General features: G+C 33.2%; 2 protein-coding genes across 2 annotated transcripts; one reads left to right on the forward strand and one right to left on the reverse strand.

Moving 5' to 3' along the window:
• Window positions 1-1091: 1091 nt before the first annotated feature.
• Window positions 1092-6590, forward strand: LOC139893078 (acyl-coenzyme A oxidase 2, peroxisomal). Its single transcript, XM_071876213.1, has 7 exons — window positions 1092-1634; window positions 2490-2605; window positions 2942-3819; window positions 4282-4461; window positions 4678-4844; window positions 5428-5551; window positions 6189-6590. The coding sequence occupies exons 1-7, from the start codon at window positions 1183-1185 to the stop codon at window positions 6348-6350; spliced, it is 2079 nt and encodes a 692-aa protein (XP_071732314.1). The 5' UTR covers window positions 1092-1182; the 3' UTR covers window positions 6351-6590.
• A 1655-nt stretch (window positions 6591-8245) lies between these two features.
• Window positions 8246-16307, reverse strand: LOC139889692 (uncharacterized). The gene is made up of 11 exons (XM_071872628.1): window positions 16064-16307; window positions 15316-15985; window positions 14803-14998; window positions 14385-14557; window positions 13357-13690; window positions 12188-12314; window positions 10207-10833; window positions 10058-10126; window positions 9558-9757; window positions 9237-9460; window positions 8246-8898 (listed from the first exon to the last, which is right to left on the reverse strand). Exons 1-11 carry the CDS (start codon window positions 16305-16307, stop codon window positions 8253-8255), a joined length of 3510 nt encoding a protein of 1169 aa, XP_071728729.1. The 3' UTR covers window positions 8246-8252.
• Window positions 16308-18665: the final 2358 nt, after the last annotated feature.

Below are 18665 nucleotides of genomic sequence, written 5' to 3' on the forward strand. Positions count from 1 at the left end.
AAAGTAAAATTCTTAAATTAGAGGGATGAGACCCTATTCCGAGTGCAAATTTGGTATGACGTCTTATTCTTCCTACATTTAGCGACTTTTGTATTGGGTTGCGTGCCGGGATAGATTGTACGTTATCCATCTATTCCACGTCAACCAGAATAAACAAGAATTATTGTATACCTCCTATCAATATTATTTATTTACTCTTATCTATTTTCCGATATGTTCCCTTTATACTTAAATAATAATTTATATATTAAAAAATGAGTTTAAAAGTAATGACATAATTTCAAAAGTTCACTTATCTTTTTTTTTTTTTAACGGCGTTAGATCATTTCTTTCAACGACCCCTCATCATTTACACGTAACACAAACGTTCGGTCAGAAATCCGAATTATTTTATTGAACAAATGAAAAAAGTATATACTAATTTAATGTGAACAATAAAATCAGAATCATTATCACTTTTCCTTTTATAATACGGAGTAATACAAACATACGAATCCCGATTCAATGGTTATCCCATAATCAATTAATTACATTTAACATAGTACTGTAATGACAATGAACATGGGCATATCACCTTTGAAAATCACTTCCTATACATTGCTACAATTTACCAAAAATGTTAAAACAATCAAGCATAAGTTTATACGGAGTATTTATTTAATTTAATAACAAGATGTTTGCCCATTTTGTGTTCATACAATGTCACACCAACCAGTTACCAATTTTTAAAATTTTATTATATTATATACACTTTATTTACTTTATTATACTTTATAATTAAATAATTAACAATAAATAATACTCCCTAAATAATAATACGAGTAATATAATAATAAATATTAATATTAATATTAACATATTAATAATTTATAAATATTTAGTTACGGAGTATTTTATATATGGAGTATGTAATAAAAAATAAATAACATAAAAAAACTCCCATACTTCCACGTTCATACCCAATATTCAATAATTCAATTCAATAATAAATAATAATAATAAGTAGTAATAATAAATAAATATTATATTTATATATATATAAATATAAATAAATATTAAATAAAACCAAAATCCCATCAATTTCAACTAAACATACATATATAAGCACCACCGTCATCTTTCTTCTTCATCTTCTGATCTTGATTTTATTTTCATTTTTTTCTTTTAGACAATTCATCAAACATGTCATCTGCACTAAATTCCAATCAAATCAAATTCAAGGATACCGTTGACGATGAACAACCGACCACCCGAAGACTCCGCAACCTCTCCCTCCACCTCACTCCACCGTCCGATCACCGTTACAACCTCGAGTTCGAACCTTGCTCCGGCGGCCGTACAAAAATGATCGTCGACGCTGAAAAATTGACAATTTATTTAAGGGGAAAGCATAAAGATATACAAGAAAAGGTGTTTGAGTACTTTAATTCAAGAACTGATCTTCAAACACCGATAGAGATATTAAAAGATGATTATAGAGAACTTTGTATGAAACAATTAGTGGGACTTGTTAGAGAAGCTGGAATTAGACCTTTTAAATATGTTGTTGATGATCCTGTTAAGTACTTTGCAATGGTTGAAGCTGTTGGTAGTGTTGATATGTCTCTTGGGATTAAATTGGGTGTTCAATACAGGTAATTCTTCAATATTTTTTTAATAAATATTAAGTTCATCTATAATTTTTTATTGTATTTGTAATTGTAATTGATTATGTTAATTAAATTTAACATTGGTATAATTTTACGTTTTTTAGCACTTTTTTTGTTTGTAAATTTCTAATTTTTTATTTATTTAATTTTCGGTATTAGTATGTCAGTTTATTTTGTTAGAAATTGGACCATATAAATAGATTATTTTTAGTAGTGGGGTATATAAATTTTAAGTTGTAGCCTTTTGTGGTTGATTTTTTGTATGTATGTTGTTGAGAGTTGTGGATATATGCTATAATTTAACCTATCAAGATGCTGATCTTAATGCTAGTTTTTGTTAGTTTGTTATTCAGTTAGTATCTTAATGTGTTAACAGGAGTAATTCATGATTTATTTTTCCATATATCATGAATTTGATTCTAAATCTTGTAGATTAAAATCATGTTTATGCATTTTACCTTAATTGTGCGCCTCATTTTTCTGGTGCTTATGATTTAAGCATGGATCTTGAAGTTAATTGTATGGTTACGTGTACTGAAGCGAAGAAATTGCAGGCTTTTAAATGATGTTATTAATTATCAGTATAACTTGTAATGGCAGAGATAAGGTATATTATGTATAAACTTACACATTTGAGAGGAAAAATAATGTTGTTATGATTATTATTCCAGGCACACATTGCCACAGTTCCTTTATTAAGGTTTAAATTAACAAAAACTATGTTGCTATTTTTAGCAGATTTGGCTTAAAACTAACACTAAGATAGTATAAATATAGAAACTAATGTGAAAATCCCAGATTTTACTATTTTACATTAATAATATCTCTATGCTTTTGCAGTTTATGGGGAGGCTCAGTGCTAAATTTGGGTACCAAGAAACATAGGGATAAATACTTTGAGGGCATCGACAATTTAGAGTATCTCGGTTGTTTTGCCATGACAGAGCTTCACCATGGTATGTGTTTTCCATTACCTCTTGATAGAAGTGGCAAAACGGGCGGGTTGGGTAGTGGCTAAAGATGGGTTTGAATCAAACTGGGTCGGGTCAGCTCAGCTCACCCTAACAATTTATGTCCCTTTATTATATATAAATAACATTTTATAAATTATGTCTAGAAAACTACATTATTGAATTAGTGACTTAATGTTGTAGTATAATTTTAATTTCTTCTAAATAGTATATAACCATTGGGATACAAGTTATACAATTTGGACTCGTTTAATCGTTTATTGACTCGTTATCAAACAAAGTCAACCCGAGCTGATAACATGGTCTCGTTTGACCCTTTAGGTTCAAATGTTCAGGGTATTCAAACAGTTGCTACTTTCGATCCAATAACGGACGAATTCATAATCAATACACCAAACGATGGAGCCATCAAATGGTGGATTGGAAATGCGGCAGTTCACGGAAAATTTGCGACGGTTTTCGCCAAATTAATGCTGCCACACGACAAAAAGGGCGTTTCCGATATGGGTGTTCATGCGTTCATTGTTCCAATACGAGATCTAAAAACGCACGAAACACTTCCCGGGGTTGAAATAAACGATTGTGGACATAAAGTAGGTCTAAACGGAGTCGATAACGGCGCGTTAAGATTCCGTAATGTAAGAATCCCACGCGATAATCTTCTTAACCGATTTGGTGACGTGGCAAGAGACGGAACATATACGAGTCCTCTTCCAACTATTAATAAACGATTTGCCGCCACTTTAGGTGAACTTGTAGGTGGACGAGTCGGGCTTGCTTATTCGTCAGCCGGTGTACTCAAAATTGCTTCAACTATCGCTATTCGATATTCGTTACTTAGGCAACAATTTGGCCCTCCGAAAAAGCCCGAAATTAGCATACTTGATTACCAATCGCAACAACATAAGTTGATGCCGATGTTGGCGTCGACTTATGCGTTTCATTTTTCAACTGTTCATCTGGTTGAAAAGTATGCTGAAATGAAGAGAACCCATGATGAACAATTAGTGGCCGATGTTCATGCACTTTCGGCCGGGCTTAAATCGTATGTGACTTCGTATACGGCTAAGGCATTAAGCATTTGTAGGGAAGCTTGTGGTGGCCATGGCTATGCAGCTGTTAATCGATTTGGAAGCTTGAGGAATGATCATGATATTTTTCAGACGTTTGAAGGAGACAACACTGTGCTTTTACAACAGGTAAAATTTCATTAGAGGTGGCAAATGGGCGGGTCTGGTCAATGTGGGTAATCTCTTTGTACTTTCGGAACAAGTGGGTTGAAACCTGAATTACCAGTATATTAAACATCAGTCTAATGAATGATTTGTTAAAATGGGTCAGTTCAGAATAAGCAGTTTGTTATTATGAATTGAAAGTTGAAATGTTACAGATTCAAATTATTTCAGTGATTCTTTAAATAGAGATTTATTTATTATATCAGGTTTTAAGTAATAAAAGTACATTGTAGCATCTGTCGGCCGGTGTAAATCTGTATTCGACCTGTTTTCAGTGAAACCTACCCTTAATCGACCCATTCATATTAAATGGGTCGAAATTGCTATGTACCGTTATCTCTATGCTTCTTAAATACATGTTGTGGCTTGGTTTAGTACGTAGTAAATTACAGTAATAAGTATCGTCTTTTTGTTTGTATATTTAAGGTGGCGGGTGATCTATTGAAGCAGTACCAGGAGAAATTTCGTGGTGGAACGTTTTCGGTTACATGGAACTATTTGAGAGAGTCGATGAATACTTATCTTTCGCAGCCAAACCCTGTTACCGCTAGGTGGGAAGGTGAAGATCATTTACGAGATCCTAAATTCCAATTAGACGCTTTCAGGGTAATCTTTTATATCTTCTGCCATGTATAAAAGTCCATGTTTGACTATGAGTTTTAAATGAGTTAGTTTTGTAAAAAAATTCTGTCAAAAGTTATTCTTGGTAGACATTAGTATTTGACAAATAGTTAAACATTTTACATATACTATCTCATAAGTTAACATTTGGATTCTTCTAGATTATAAATTTAAGTACATCGATGGCGTTAATATGTGCAGTATCGAACATCGCGGTTGCTACAAAGTGCTGCTGTGCGACTACAGAAACATACCAAGACTCTTGGAAGCTTTGGTGCATGGAATAGATGTTTAAATCATCTTTTGACGCTTGCAGAATCTCACATTGAAACAGTCATTCTTGAAAAGTTCATTGAAGCCGTTAAGAGGTATTTTAATAAATAGTTGTATGTACAGGTAGCTAAATGCACAAGTTAGATGGGTTGGGTAATGGGTTGCAATGGGTTCCATTCAAAACAGAACTTTTCAAGTTGAGTGGTGATTTGTACACCACCTCTGTTTTGCCATACACCAATATTTTTGACCATTTTACCATTGACGGAATTAGTTTACTTGATGAAAATAGTTTATTCGAGAAAGGGTAAAATGGTCCAAAAAATTGGTTTGGTAGTGTATAGCAAAAAGGAGGTGGTGTATCAACTCCATTTCAAGTTAGGTTGACCCAGAACTCTTCTACAATATTTTTTTCCTTTACTTTTTTTTACTTTTATTTTTTATTTTATAAAAACTTGGTGGGTCATATAATCAAATATATGATTGTATAATATATAATAGCTAGGTTGTATTTTCAGTAACCTAATGTTTTGAATAAAATGAATTAGGAGATTGTATGCTTTGAAAATACACAATGACTGAACTCTGTCTGTTTCAGTTTGAGATATTTGTGGTCAAACGTAGCTTAAATTGATCCTTTTGCAAGTTAATGGGTCGAAATTGCCATCTTGATTTCAGCTGTCCAGATGAAAGTTCTCGAGCTGCTTTGAAGCTTGTTTGTGATTTATATGCCTTGAATCGGATATGGAACGATATAGGAACTTATCGTAATGTGGATTATGTTGCCCCAAACAAAGCCAAGGTAATAATAATTACACCAGTATCATAATTTACCATTTTCATGCAGGATTTATTGGCGACTTGACTGACTCTTAGAGCCTAAATTAAATTTCAGGCAGGATTTAAAACCCATGGAAATTTGATTTTACCATTTTCATGGCGTCTCAATTTTATTTTTTATTTTATTTTATTTTTTAAAAAACTTTTTCCTACTTATTGGCCGGAGGTCCACTCAGAAGCAATCTCTCCATCCGTCGAATAGAGAGAGGGATGATTTTCTCTACTTTTGAGAGTGTTTTTACTCTAGGTGGAGAAATGACTTGACTTTATTCTCGGATAGGGGAAGGATTGTCTACATCTCACCTCCCCATACACCACTTATGTGGTATTGGGTTTTGTTGTTGTTGTTGTATCATAATTTACTTGCGGGTGTTTGGATGTTCTTTTTGAAACTGATTTGTCTCGTAACAAAGTTTTTAACTTTCGGATAAACAGATTGGGTTACTGATTCGTTGATAATTTTTATCTTCTACAACCTGTATTGTTTCATCCAATATATCTAATCTATTATTTACTTATCTCATGTTTCCTTTATAAAACACACATCCAACATCCTCTTTAAGTTTGCAAATGTATTTTTTTTTTCTTTCTACATGTAGGCAATACACAAGCTGGCAGATTATTTAAGTTTTCAGGTGAAGAATATTGCTAAAGAACTTGTTGATGCGTTTGATTTACCCGATCATGTGACAAGGGCACCGATCGGAAAACAGTCACCAGGTGAAGCTTATACAGAATACACTCAATATGCTGGTTTCTAGCTTCCAATATACAAAGAAAGCGGATCATACGTGATAAACAGAAAAGAAAAAAAGGTAAGACTATGATCAAGTCTGAAAATAAGAAGACAAAATGTTTTTAAATTTGTTGATGTTTTTCTCCCGTAAGTCATTGACTATGTTTAAATTTCAACTATTTCATTAATGGCGAATTGCTGCTACATTTGTCTGTATCAACTATTTTGGCTGCCAAATGCACTACAAAATGGATTTAGAAATGGAGTCATCAACCTTTTGAATGATCATAATTGACATCTAAGTAAATTATCAAATTGCGAGTTGAACCGAAGTACCCAACACAATACTAAAACAAATGGTTCTATAAGAAAAAGTACTGAACAGTTGCGTTTTGCCATACAGTTAGGCATTTATAATTATTTCTTGGTCTGGACAAAAATAGGGTCTAAAAAAGCTTTTTAATAAGTAGTTGTTTTAAAGCTGATTAGATTTGATGTCTACTTATGTCCCTTGAAGTTTGAATCACAGACCTAGCCAAACCAGGCTCTGGCTGGGCCTGTGTGGACCAAGGATCCATTACGAAGTGTTCAGTTTTGGGTCGAGCCATGATTAATAATGATGTACATAGCATCCCTACACACTAGTTCTCATTTAGCCTTGCCGGAAACCGAGTCCACACTCATCATGCCCTCCACCTCCGATCATATCTTCGTGGACCACACTTAGGGTGCTTGAATATTCAGCATTCAGTGCGTTTGTTTCTGACATCTGAATGACATATGGTGCTAAATGGTTCAGTGCTGAACCATTCAGAGTTGAAACACTCTCTTAACCATTAAGCACTTAAATGGTTAATATCATCATTTCAAATGATTATCAAATGATGATATAATTGGTAAAATTACTTTAAAAGGGCTCTTAAAATCCTTCATATGTATAAATACATATAAAGTTTCCCCTGATATATATATATATATATATATATATATATATATATATATATATATATATATATATATATATATATATATATATATATATATATATATATATATATAGTGGTAGGATCAAGAGGGAAGTAACCATTCGGGGGGAAGCGGGGGGAAGCAAATTTTTTTTTTTTTTTCGTTTTTTGAAAAAACTTTGTTCACGAATATTATAGATGAGATGAAAATATGAACATTTAGTAGAGACACTTTGTGATAAATGTTTTTATTTTGGCGGGAAAACGCTCGAAGAAGTAATATATAACAATTATCGTGTTTTTCGAGCGTATTTTGAGGTTTTAGCTATTGGGGTTTAGATATTAGGGTTTAGATATTAGGGTTTATAGGGTTTAGATATTAGGGTTTAGAAATTTAGGGTTTAGGGTTTAGATTTAGGGTTTAGATTTAGGATTTAGACACGAACGGTTTAAAGTTTAGGGTTTAGGGTTTAGGGTTTGGTGTTTTGGGTTTATTCCCTAAACCCTAAACCCTAAACTCTAAATCGGGTTAAATTTTACTTCACAAAACATGAAGAAAAAAAAACATTCATATTTGTCACGAACAATATTATCTTGAATGTTATTTTTGTCGATCGTTTTCCCGCCTAAATAATAACATTCATCACGAAGTGTCTCTTCTAAATGTTCATATTTTCGTGTGATCTTGATGCCGGAAAAAATTTTTTAAAAAAAACGAAAAAAAATAAAAATTTTGCTTCCCTCAGCTTTACTTATCCACATATATATATATATATATATATATATATATATATATATATATATATATATATATATATATATATATATATATATATATATATAAGAATTATATGTTCATCACTGTAATAAAAAAACTAAAAATACAACACACAGACTTCATTTTCATGTTTCATGTTGTAATAAAAACAACCCATAATAAATACTACAAATCACTAAAAATTTCATATGCTAAAAGCTCTAGATGGTCGCCTATAACTTGAGTACGCATTTCCCGCAATCTCGCTTTGCTGTTTTATATCCTCATACATCTTCAATGAATCTTCAGAGAACTTGGTCAAACGGTCAAGAACCTTGGTCAAACTCGAGCGAACCATGCTTAAATTCGACCCTGAAACTTGATGATTCTTCATCTCCTCTCCATTTTCAATCAAACCAACATCGTTGTTCTCATAATTTTCTACAGAAAGTCGTCGAATATGACATAAAAGGTCTTTAATTGCATCACTAAGTTTTTGAGTAGGCAGACTTCGAATCCCAGTTGACCAATCACGACATATGACGAAAATTGGTGGGCCCACTGCCCGTTGAGGACAGAAGACTCTTCTGTTCTTGACACGTTCCTTTGGTTGACTAATGCAGTTTTGAAGCCAACTATTGATTGATTCAATGTATGAATTATAGCATTTGACTAAGTTTGAAAAACTCGACCCGAAGCATTCAGTTTCGTGTTGCAGGTCAGTCATGGTCTGGTGGTTTTTGGTGTCGTTGGGAGTTCGAGTTTTCGAAATGTTTGAATGGTAAGCTGATGATATTCTTAAGTATTGATCATGGTGGCATTTCATCATTGACTTCCACATTTTAATTAATCTGCATCATATACACAAAAAAAAAAAATATATATATAAATCGAACTGTTATTTTGGTACCTATAAAACAAACCAGATTGAGTTGAACAAAAAGTTTTATATCATCTGCAGAAACACACTGTTATTACAATATCAAATAGTCTTTTAGCAGCTATCGACCCGTTTGACTAATGTGACCCATTGATAAAATAAGACCCTTATTGACCTATTCATAAGTAAATTGGTCCAGATTTTCATCTGTAACATTCATTTTACTGTAAATTATGACAAACTTTCAAGTAATTTTAGTTCTTTATTTAAAACCTTAAGCAATTTTTGAACTTGAATTTTGATGTTTACCCTTGAATGAATTCCACGAGTTGAGGTTGTAACTCTTCGTCCCTCATTTTCTCAATCCGTTTGGATATAGAATCAACCGTATGCAATGAAACATTCAAACGTGCATGCAGATCTTTAGTCACAGCTCGAGTTTTATCAATCAAATCAGGTTTGAGATCCTTTGCACATTGGTGTCTAAGTTCTTCACACTTTCTATCATACTCCTTCCTTATACATTCGCTTGCCTGCACAATTAAAAAAATAATAATAATTAAATAATGTTTATAAAGTTATATAAAAATGACATTTAACCCTAAATGTGAAACCAAAAAGGAAGGGTACCTTCACTTCATCATAAAGCTTTCTTTCCCAAGCATATAACCTTTCAAGAGTTAAAGAATGGCTTCCTGAAATCATGCAAAACTCTTCTATGAAATTGTTTTCATTTTCATTCGTTCTTGGTTCGCTCAGAGGATTCGATAATGATGAATTTAAAGACGTTGATCGGTTCCATGTAATTACCTTTGCCATCGGTTGAACTTCTACATAAGAAAAAAATAACTATTTTTCAGAAATACAGTAAATCATCCCAAGATAGACTAGTGGTTGGTTCATGGTATCAGGTTCGAGCCTCACTAATAGCATATTCTGAGTTGACCAAGAGAAATGGGTCGGAAATAGTCAAGGGATAACCCAGTTTGACCACGTAGATCTAAGTAAAAATACTCGCGTCCCAGGTAGCATTTACGAATTCATTTCACTACTAACTTCATGCCAACATCAAGGGATAATAACTAAAAACCACAATTTGAAACCTCTTATAGCAAAATCTCAAAACTTACCATGCACGACGAGTGTATTTTCTTTTCGGAAACAAGTTAGGAGTGACATAGATGATCCTGTTGAGCTACCTAAATCAAACCATTAACACTAATCAAACAAATAATACATCAAATTACCAATACAAAATAATATATGAAACACGATATACCTTTAGCTTCCGAATAGCTAACTTGAATCTTACTCGCCTCAAGCATCCTCAAGACTTCATTCCCAGATTTTGAAGCTTCAATGAAATGACCCTCAATATCTTTAATACTAGAAAGAAAATCTTTAGCTCTATTAGTGATCAACTCTGTTTCTTCATCTAATAAATTAGCATCTTTCAAATCACATTGCTGAAGCTGACCGTTTTTGCAGATTAAATCAGACGTGTTCAAGTTGTTATCAGTCACATTATCCTCACAACGCCTATTTTGATCCTTTTTTATCGTTTCAGGAGGTGTAACAAAACCTCCTAAATCGGCATCTACATTAGTGTCGTTACAATTTACTCGAAACCTATCAAGACCCATTAATCTAAAGCTTCCATCGGTGGGATTAAAGTAGTCCCAAGACAACCGTGGAGGCGGTGGTGGCAAAGGTTCAAGATCATCTACATAAACCTTGTTGTTACTACTACTAATCATGGATGGATTAGGATTAAGATTGAGATTAACAGTTTCTGCACCAGCCTCACTTGATTTAGTATGATTCGGTGTCGAATTATTAGGTGAATGTGGCGGTGAACTGCTAGATAGGCAGCCATTTCCACAAGAAGCAGCATTGATGTCAAGTTGTAGTGGAGATGTTTCCAAGGATACTCGAGTTTCTGCAAATTTACGGAGGGCGATTCCTATATTTTGAAGTGATTGAAAATAAACTACATGAGCTGCTGCTAAATTGTACCTTGAATCAATTGCTTGTTTCATGAACTTTTTTCTTTCTTTGCATAAACGCAAAGGTTCACACGTCTCTACTTTTGAATTCGATACACCCATTTAGCAAATAACAGAACCCCAAATGGGATATCCACAAAAATATGAACTTTTTTCAAGAAAAATGTTGGGTTTTTCAAGAAAATGCAAAATCTGAAGAACCCAAATGAAAAAAGTTATCAAGATAACATTTTGAGAGGCAAAATGAGTTGGGTTTTTAAAGAAAATGCAATTTGTGAAGAATCCAAATGAAAAAATTATCAAGATAACACTTTAAGAGGCAAAATGAGTTGGGTTTTGGTATGAAAAACAGGTGTATTTGCTGTCACAAAGTAGTTGAAATGCAGAAGGCTAAAAGGAAACTTAAGATTGTGAAATGCATGAATTGAATATCTGGGAATCTGATTTACTTTATGAAAAGATAAGAAATGAGACTTTTATGAATGTGGGTCATGGTGGTTTTATGTAAAAAGTTGAAGGAATCTAATAGTATGACTCAATAACAACCCAAATGTTGTTAATCTGATTCTCTTCCTACAAAGGGTCTAGTAGTGTGCCACCTTTGTTAAAAATAAAGAATGCTACTTTCAGTACAAAAGTGTATTATAATAATTAAAGATTAAAGATAAGGATTAAAAGTGAAGACTTTATGACATGTAAAAATAAGTATAAAAACTCCAAGTTAGGTGCTTTTAACAGCTCCAATTATTTTCCGATACTCATGTACTCCGTATCATCTTACTTAATGTCGCCTATTACCAATAAATTACTACCGTACATAATAAGGTCTGAATAATACAAAGCCGTTAAAATTTTAAAATGGAGAGGAATTTACATATACACATACATACATAAATAGTCATGTATTTTAAATCTGCAGAAATAATATTTAATGAAAGTTTTAAATTGTCCAAACTTATAACCAGAATGTGATCGAAGAGTATATGAACAGTGACATCTATTCAATATTTGCACACACATGTACACAGTGTTGGTATGCACAAGAAATATACATATACATATACATTATACATATAAATGAATATAATTTGTAATTAGTACGTAGTATAATTTTATAAGGGTGTATTCATCAACTATTTTTTTCTTTGATGGAAATTGGTACGTGTACTGAAAAATTGGCAAAAAGTTCAATCATAGAAAATTATTATATTCAAACAATGTTTTGTTATATGGTGATGACACTTGTATTCTCATTTCCGTTAGCTCGTTGTTTCGTTAGTTGATCTTTAGCCTCTCTCATGGCTTTGCTTACCTCCTCGTATTCTGGTGATTCTTTCGCTAAGACCTCGTAATCGTCTATGGAAGCTTGCCATTTTCCCAACTATTTTGTACACATAAAAGAGAAATATCAGTAATTATTAGCCTATATAAGCTAAAACAAAGAAATCAAGTGAAGAGTAGCCTTCTGCCAACATCATGCTGATGTCAGCATATCGTTAGCTATTTCGTCCTCTTTCTATTTATTTATTTTTATTTTTAATTATCACCCGACCACCATGCACGGGCTTCCTAAGTCGTTTAGACTATATATAGGAAAATACACCCTTTTCAAACTTCTAAGAGTAAATACAGTTTTTAAATTTTTTCGAACAAAATACACCATATGCTATACCTGCACAATTTTACGTTTGCACTCGTTATGATATGTGTTTCTGAAATGTTACCGAGTAAGTGAGGTAACATACATGTGAATCACGTCCGAAAAAGAAAAAGAAAAACGTGTTCGGATACGTTCGTTCGTACGTAGTGAAGAGGTCGTAATAATTTTATCGGCCATCGAAAATTAGTGGTGTCCGAACATATCCGAACAAAGACTTGTGCGGGTATGTTCGGACGCAGTGAATGTTGTTGTAACTAATTTTATTGGTCACCGAAATCAATGGTGTCCATACATATCTGAGTTCGAGCATGTTTGTGTTCGGACATGTTCAGACGTGGTTTACAGCTACGACCGGTGGCGGTACTTAGTTATACCCGGAGGAGGGGTGCCCGCCCCGTCCGGATTTAAAAAAATAAAAAATAAATTACACTAATTTTTTTATACTAAAAAATAAGGTTTTTTTTTAGTGTTTACCCCCTGCCACTGGTTTCACCCCATCTGTGGTTGGCTCCAAGTTCCGCCACTGGCTACGACAGGCCAGTTATTCGGTAACGTTTCAGAAAAAGCAGGTCATTCCAAACAAAAAAATTGTGCGGATATGTTCTAACAAATGGTGTATTTTGTCAAATTTCGTTAAGAAAAGTGTATTTTCTTATATAACTTTGAAAAAAATGTGTATTTTCGTCGATTTTCCCCCTATATATATCAGCACAGTGCTATGTATTTACAACAATGGGTTCAGTATAAGGGTGCAGTGGTTCACCTTAGCATTGCATTCAGCTCTTCGTAGTCTTGCTTTGCTATAAGTGGGACGCGTATTCAAGGCCACAGTGCAATCCTCAATGGCTTTTTCAAACTGACCAAGTTTGGTTCGACATGCAGCACGGTTGCAGAGCAATACAGAGTTGTATGGGTCTTGGTCAAGTCCTTCGCCGTATGCAATGAAAGCCTCGGAGTATTTAAAAGCCTTAAATAACTCATTTCCCTTAGACCTGGCTCCCATTACTGACCTTGTTCGATTTACTATCATGTTCACATCTTTATTGTTCGGGTCCATTTTTACTGCCATTTGAGCCGCCTCAAACGCATCTTCAATCCTGGAGTTTGTTATATATGTAACTTCACACAATTAGCATACATATAGCATATGATATATATCATATATGATTACATATGATTATGTTACATTTAAAATGAAATGTTTATAATTAGACATATCATGTTTTCAATTAATTTGGTAAAAGTTAGAATTGATGGTAACTTTGTACATGAGTATGTTGTATACCATGACCAAATCAATAAGAGTATAACCTAAATTTGAAGATTTCAACTTCTTTCAAATTGGTTACATTTCTAACTTATGGTTGGTGAGTCTTTTATATCTTATTGGTAAAAAAAAGTAACTTTAGTAGTTGATATCAAGTAAAATATTCAAATCATTTGAATTAGTTGATATCTACCATTTTCGAGTTCTGATTGGCCTGTAATTAAAAAAAAATATCAAGATGGCAAATCCGTTTTAAAAGCTTCTAGATGATGTAATGTTATGAAGAAACTTGGTTCTGAATATTATCTAACTTTGACAAAGCAAACAGAAAGTAACAACAAACATATTTTAAACAGAACAGTAGTATACTGTCATGTTTGTTACAGATTTGAATTGGTTAATATTGAAGTGGTCTTTAATACTAGATTTTCAACAAATGCAACCAGTCATGGGTTTTAAACTTTTTAATTTTATTTAATTTATATTTACGTTTTCTGTTATCCTGATGAACGTTTAAAATGTACCTGCCAGCTGCCAGATCAATGTGAGCGCGTATAACCATCATATAAGCATGGGTGATCGGTCCATAAAACTTAATACAGTCATCTACATCAAACTTTGGTGCACTGCTCAACACTTGGTCTGCTTCATGATGCCTATTTAACTTCAATAACCCCTCTGCTTTCATGGTATATATCTTTATATAAATAAAAATAAAAAGAAATAACATTAGTTTAAAAGTCTCATCATGCCAAAACTAAAAAACAATCTATTATGATGACTTTTCTATCTATACAATTACGAGAGTGATCTGTAAACCACTAAAATTTATCCATACACCAATAAAACTGCTTTAGAGGTTGTACAGTAACACATTCTAGTGCATATTTAATGTTGTACGGATAATTTTAGTGGTGTACGGAGCATCGCTCATATAATTACCTGTAGTGCAGAATCTGCACCAGCAGATATAGCTATACTGGTCTCCTTAATCAATGTGTTCCAATCTCGTCGTTTCTTTGCCTCGTTGCAGCGACTAAAATGCCCCTGAAGTTTTCGAGCTTTTGTTATTAGATCGGGCTCGGCTTCTGACCCAGCCTGTTTATAATGACGCATTGTTTTGTCCGCATCTCCTAATCTGTTATCACATTCAAATTTTATGCACATGAATTGCAACACGCCGATTGATTCTAGACAACCTTTACGACATAATCACAAATGCAGAAGTATATAAAATCTTGAAACTTATAAATTCTTGTTTCCTGAAGCTAGCCTAAACTTTCTTATTTTTTTCAAAAGGGTATTTATTATTTTTGTTTGTATGTAATTTCAAAAAAAAATTATGCATCTACCTATAATGCTTAAATATGAAAAACTGCAAATTTGTTTTAGTGGCATGTATTATAAAAATCAGGAGGATAAAAATAGTATGAATTATGATCAATGATATATAACCTGAGATATAATGTGGCTAAACGATTATGAGCCCGTTGGTAAAAGGGTTCGATTCTGATTGCTTCTCTAGCTTCGAAAACAGCTTCTAAAAGCCTCCCTAAGCTTGTTAACGCTGCACTTTTATTACTTCTATACGATGCTTTTTCAGGATCAATTGAAATCGCAGCATCATAAAGTGATAACGCTTCAGCAAATCGTCCGTTTTTATAATCTTCATTACCCATGATCTTCAACTTCTCAGGGTCCATTCTTGTAGAAAGAGCTCTACAATAAGAAGTTGGTTTTATTGCTTTATGTGATTCTTTGTTTGTATTCCTAGTTATATTCCCAATCCCCTTTGGTAAAGATCGCTCCTTCAGCTCGGTTTTTGGTTGATAATTGACATTGCTAGATTTCGGTTTCCCTAAATTACCCAAATTTCCTAAAACCTTCATGTTGGCAGCATAATTTGAACGTTGTTGTTCGTCAATCATGGTTTCAAGCTCTCCTGATATCCCAAGTGACCCTTGAGGAAGCTTTTTGCTTTTACCATTTGTTTGAAAATGTTGTTGACCCATTTGACCATTCGACCCGTTTGATCTAACTTTTACATCATGTGTAATTTTCTTAACTTCTTGTTGTTGAGGAGGAACATACAACGGTGGGGTGGTCCGATCTGATCTCTTTTGCGCTTGTTCTGCATTTAATGAAGAATCAAATGATGAACCACTTGACCCTTTTCGTCTTCTTGAATCGGGTTTTTTGCTGCTTGGAATTTTAGGCAAGTCAAGCACAACGTCCGTTTGTTCTGTGCTTGACGAATAATCGGACAATGCACCACTTGACCCGTTTCGTCTTCTTGAATTAGATCTTTGGGTGCTTGGAGTTTTAAGTAAGTCAGGAACACTGTCTACAATCTCTAGTGATCCTGTTGAGGCTGATCGTCTCGATCTTCGTCCAAAAACAGCACCAAATACACCACACGCGTACTTATTCGTCTCGTTATTAGACATGTTTAATGTTTGTCTATTAAACCTTTGATGACAAGTTCAATAGTTGAAATGTTGAATGAGATAGATATGTAAAGATTTGGTAAAAGAATGTAGGTTGGTTTTATATTGAAGTTTTGCATGAAAAAGTCTTGGGTAGGAATTCTTACAAATTAATTAATTGTCAAATTTAAGAAGAAATTTGTTAATCAAATATAATTTGATGCCTTGTGTAACAATAATGTTAATTAATCCTTCAAAATACATGCATAAAAAAGCAGTAGAAAATAACCAAACACCAAATTACCATCCAATTTGAATTTAGACATTAATTGATTTTGGTTTACACTGTAAAGTACTCAAAATTTATTGTAAATTACTGTATTTTTATTTTGGTTATTGTTATTACGAGTAGTACAATATTATTATTACGAGTATTTGATTTGATATTGATATATGATTTGATTTGACTTTTAAGGAATTACATTACATTATTTAATCTAAGTTATTTAATAAAGGTTGAATGAATATATGTTGTGTAGATTGTGGGAGGGGAGCAAGAAAGCAGTTCACGGAATAAAGCTGTTTGATAGTATTTTGTATTCTCTTATGTTTTATTAAAATAGAAATAAATAATACAAAATCATATAATTAAAGAGACTTTTAATGAAGAAGAGGGGTTCACGTTGATATATGCAGTTGAACTATATATCCAACACCCCAGCCACGTCTGTTGGCTGCCATCCAACCTGTAACTAATCGACGATCGTATCTTATTTTCCTTTCTCTCAATTTAAATTCAAAATCTTATTCTAATTCTTATATAAATATAATGCGATCCGTTGGTCAATATGATCAACGATAGGGATGATGATTGGTCATTTAAATCCAAAGTTTAGTAAATTTTGTGAAGGAGTGAATCGTACAATACCTCTCCTTTTTATATACCACGTATATAATAATTATAATTATAATTATAATTTTGATTATGATTATTATTGATGCTTATCCTTGTTAAATTACTATTACTAATTTCCTTATAATACTATTAGCCACTCAAAAATAGGTCGTCGCGTTTATTAAATTCGCCAAAACGACATCATTCCCTTAATTCCTAGTTAGCGACTCAAAAATACATCGTTGCTTTTATTAAATTCGCCAAAACGACATCATTCCCTTAATTACTAGTTACTAATAATAGCAAAATGGGTGTCTGTCATTTAGTTTTTAAAATATCGTTTAATACTTGGTAAAACAATGTGGGCAGCAGCTTGTGCAAAAAAAATGGCCTTGTCTCAAAGGCCTAATCACTAGTTAAATAATAATAATGTGAGCTCGTTAAAGCAAAATCAACATCAATGTCTAACTATGCAGTATCTACTATCTAACTTCTGGTTTCTAATAATGAAGCATCACTGTCAACTTGTTATATATAACTACCAGTAGGAAAAGCTTTTGATCAAAAGCGACACCGAATTATAGCAAACCGCTAGTAATAATTGAAATAACCACAAAATAGGACACCGAGATTTAACGTGGAAAACCCCAAAAGGGTAAAAAACCACGGGCAAGGAAAGAAACGTTTCACTAATAAGAATAATAGGAATTACACTTATCTCTAATTACAAGGATAAACATTAATCTTTATATCTCTTGTAATTAGGAGATTACTCACAAACTCTCTATTTAATCTATTAGAACAAGAATGGAGAATGAATTATGGGATGAGAAATGAGCATGGTTAAGGCTCATATTTATACTACTAGAAATGTGGTAGGTGAATGTGTAAGGAAGTTTACCTAGTCAAATTTGTCTACACAAATTGTAGGCACCAACTTATTACCACAATATACATGTGGTGTTTGACCAAATGTATCAACCACCCACCTTTCACCATTAATATTTCAACAATCTCCCACTTGAAGATTTGATTGAAGCCCAATAAATCTTCACACGATAATCCTTCCTTGCCAATGATGTTGCTTACTTCTCTGCTAGGCCGCATGAGGAACGGCACCAAATAAACTTGTCACGATTGATTGACTTTGTTAGAAAATCAGCCACATTTTTATCAGTATGAATTTTCTGCATATCCACGGCTCCTTCTTCCACTTTCTCACGAACGAAGTGATACTGAACTCGTATATGCTTTGTCTTTGAATGAAATGCCGGATTCTTTGCAAGATGCAAGGCACTCTGGTTGTCACAAAATAGAGTGATATTCTTTTGTTTGTGTCCGAGTTCCTCCAACAACATCTTCAACCATACTGCCTCTTTAGTAGCTTGAGTAGCTGCTACATATTCTGCCTCTGTTGTTGACGTCGCCACAACTGACTGCAGTTTTGAAACCCAGCTTACTATTCCACCACAAAGTGTGAAAAC

The sequence above is a fragment of the Rutidosis leptorrhynchoides genome, chromosome 2 (assembly GCF_046630445.1).
Source record: "Rutidosis leptorrhynchoides isolate AG116_Rl617_1_P2 chromosome 2, CSIRO_AGI_Rlap_v1, whole genome shotgun sequence".
NCBI classification, from domain to species: Eukaryota; Viridiplantae; Streptophyta; class Magnoliopsida; order Asterales; family Asteraceae; genus Rutidosis; species Rutidosis leptorrhynchoides.

Bases quoted from the DNA above. Each gene is read 5' to 3' on its own strand.
- LOC139893078 (XM_071876213.1), top strand. From the start codon at position 1,183: ATGTCATCTGCACTAAATTCCAATCAAATCAAATTCAAGGATACCGTT. The intron at 2,606-2,941 runs GTATGTGTTTTC...TTGACCCTTTAG, and splicing joins CATGACAGAGCTTCACCATG to GTTCAAATGTTCAGGGTATT. The intron at 3,820-4,281 runs GTAAAATTTCAT...TGTATATTTAAG, and splicing joins ACACTGTGCTTTTACAACAG to GTGGCGGGTGATCTATTGAA.
- LOC139889692 (XM_071872628.1), bottom strand. From the start codon at position 16,307: ATGTCTAATAACGAGACGAATAAGTACGCGTGTGGTGTATTTGGTGCT. The intron at 10,834-12,187 runs ATGAGAATACAA...CATCTCCACTAC, and splicing joins GAAACAACGAGCTAACGGAA to AACTTGACATCAATGCTGCT. The intron at 9,758-10,057 runs GTAAGTTTTGAG...TTTCTTATGTAG, and splicing joins AAATACACTCGTCGTGCATG to AAGTTCAACCGATGGCAAAG.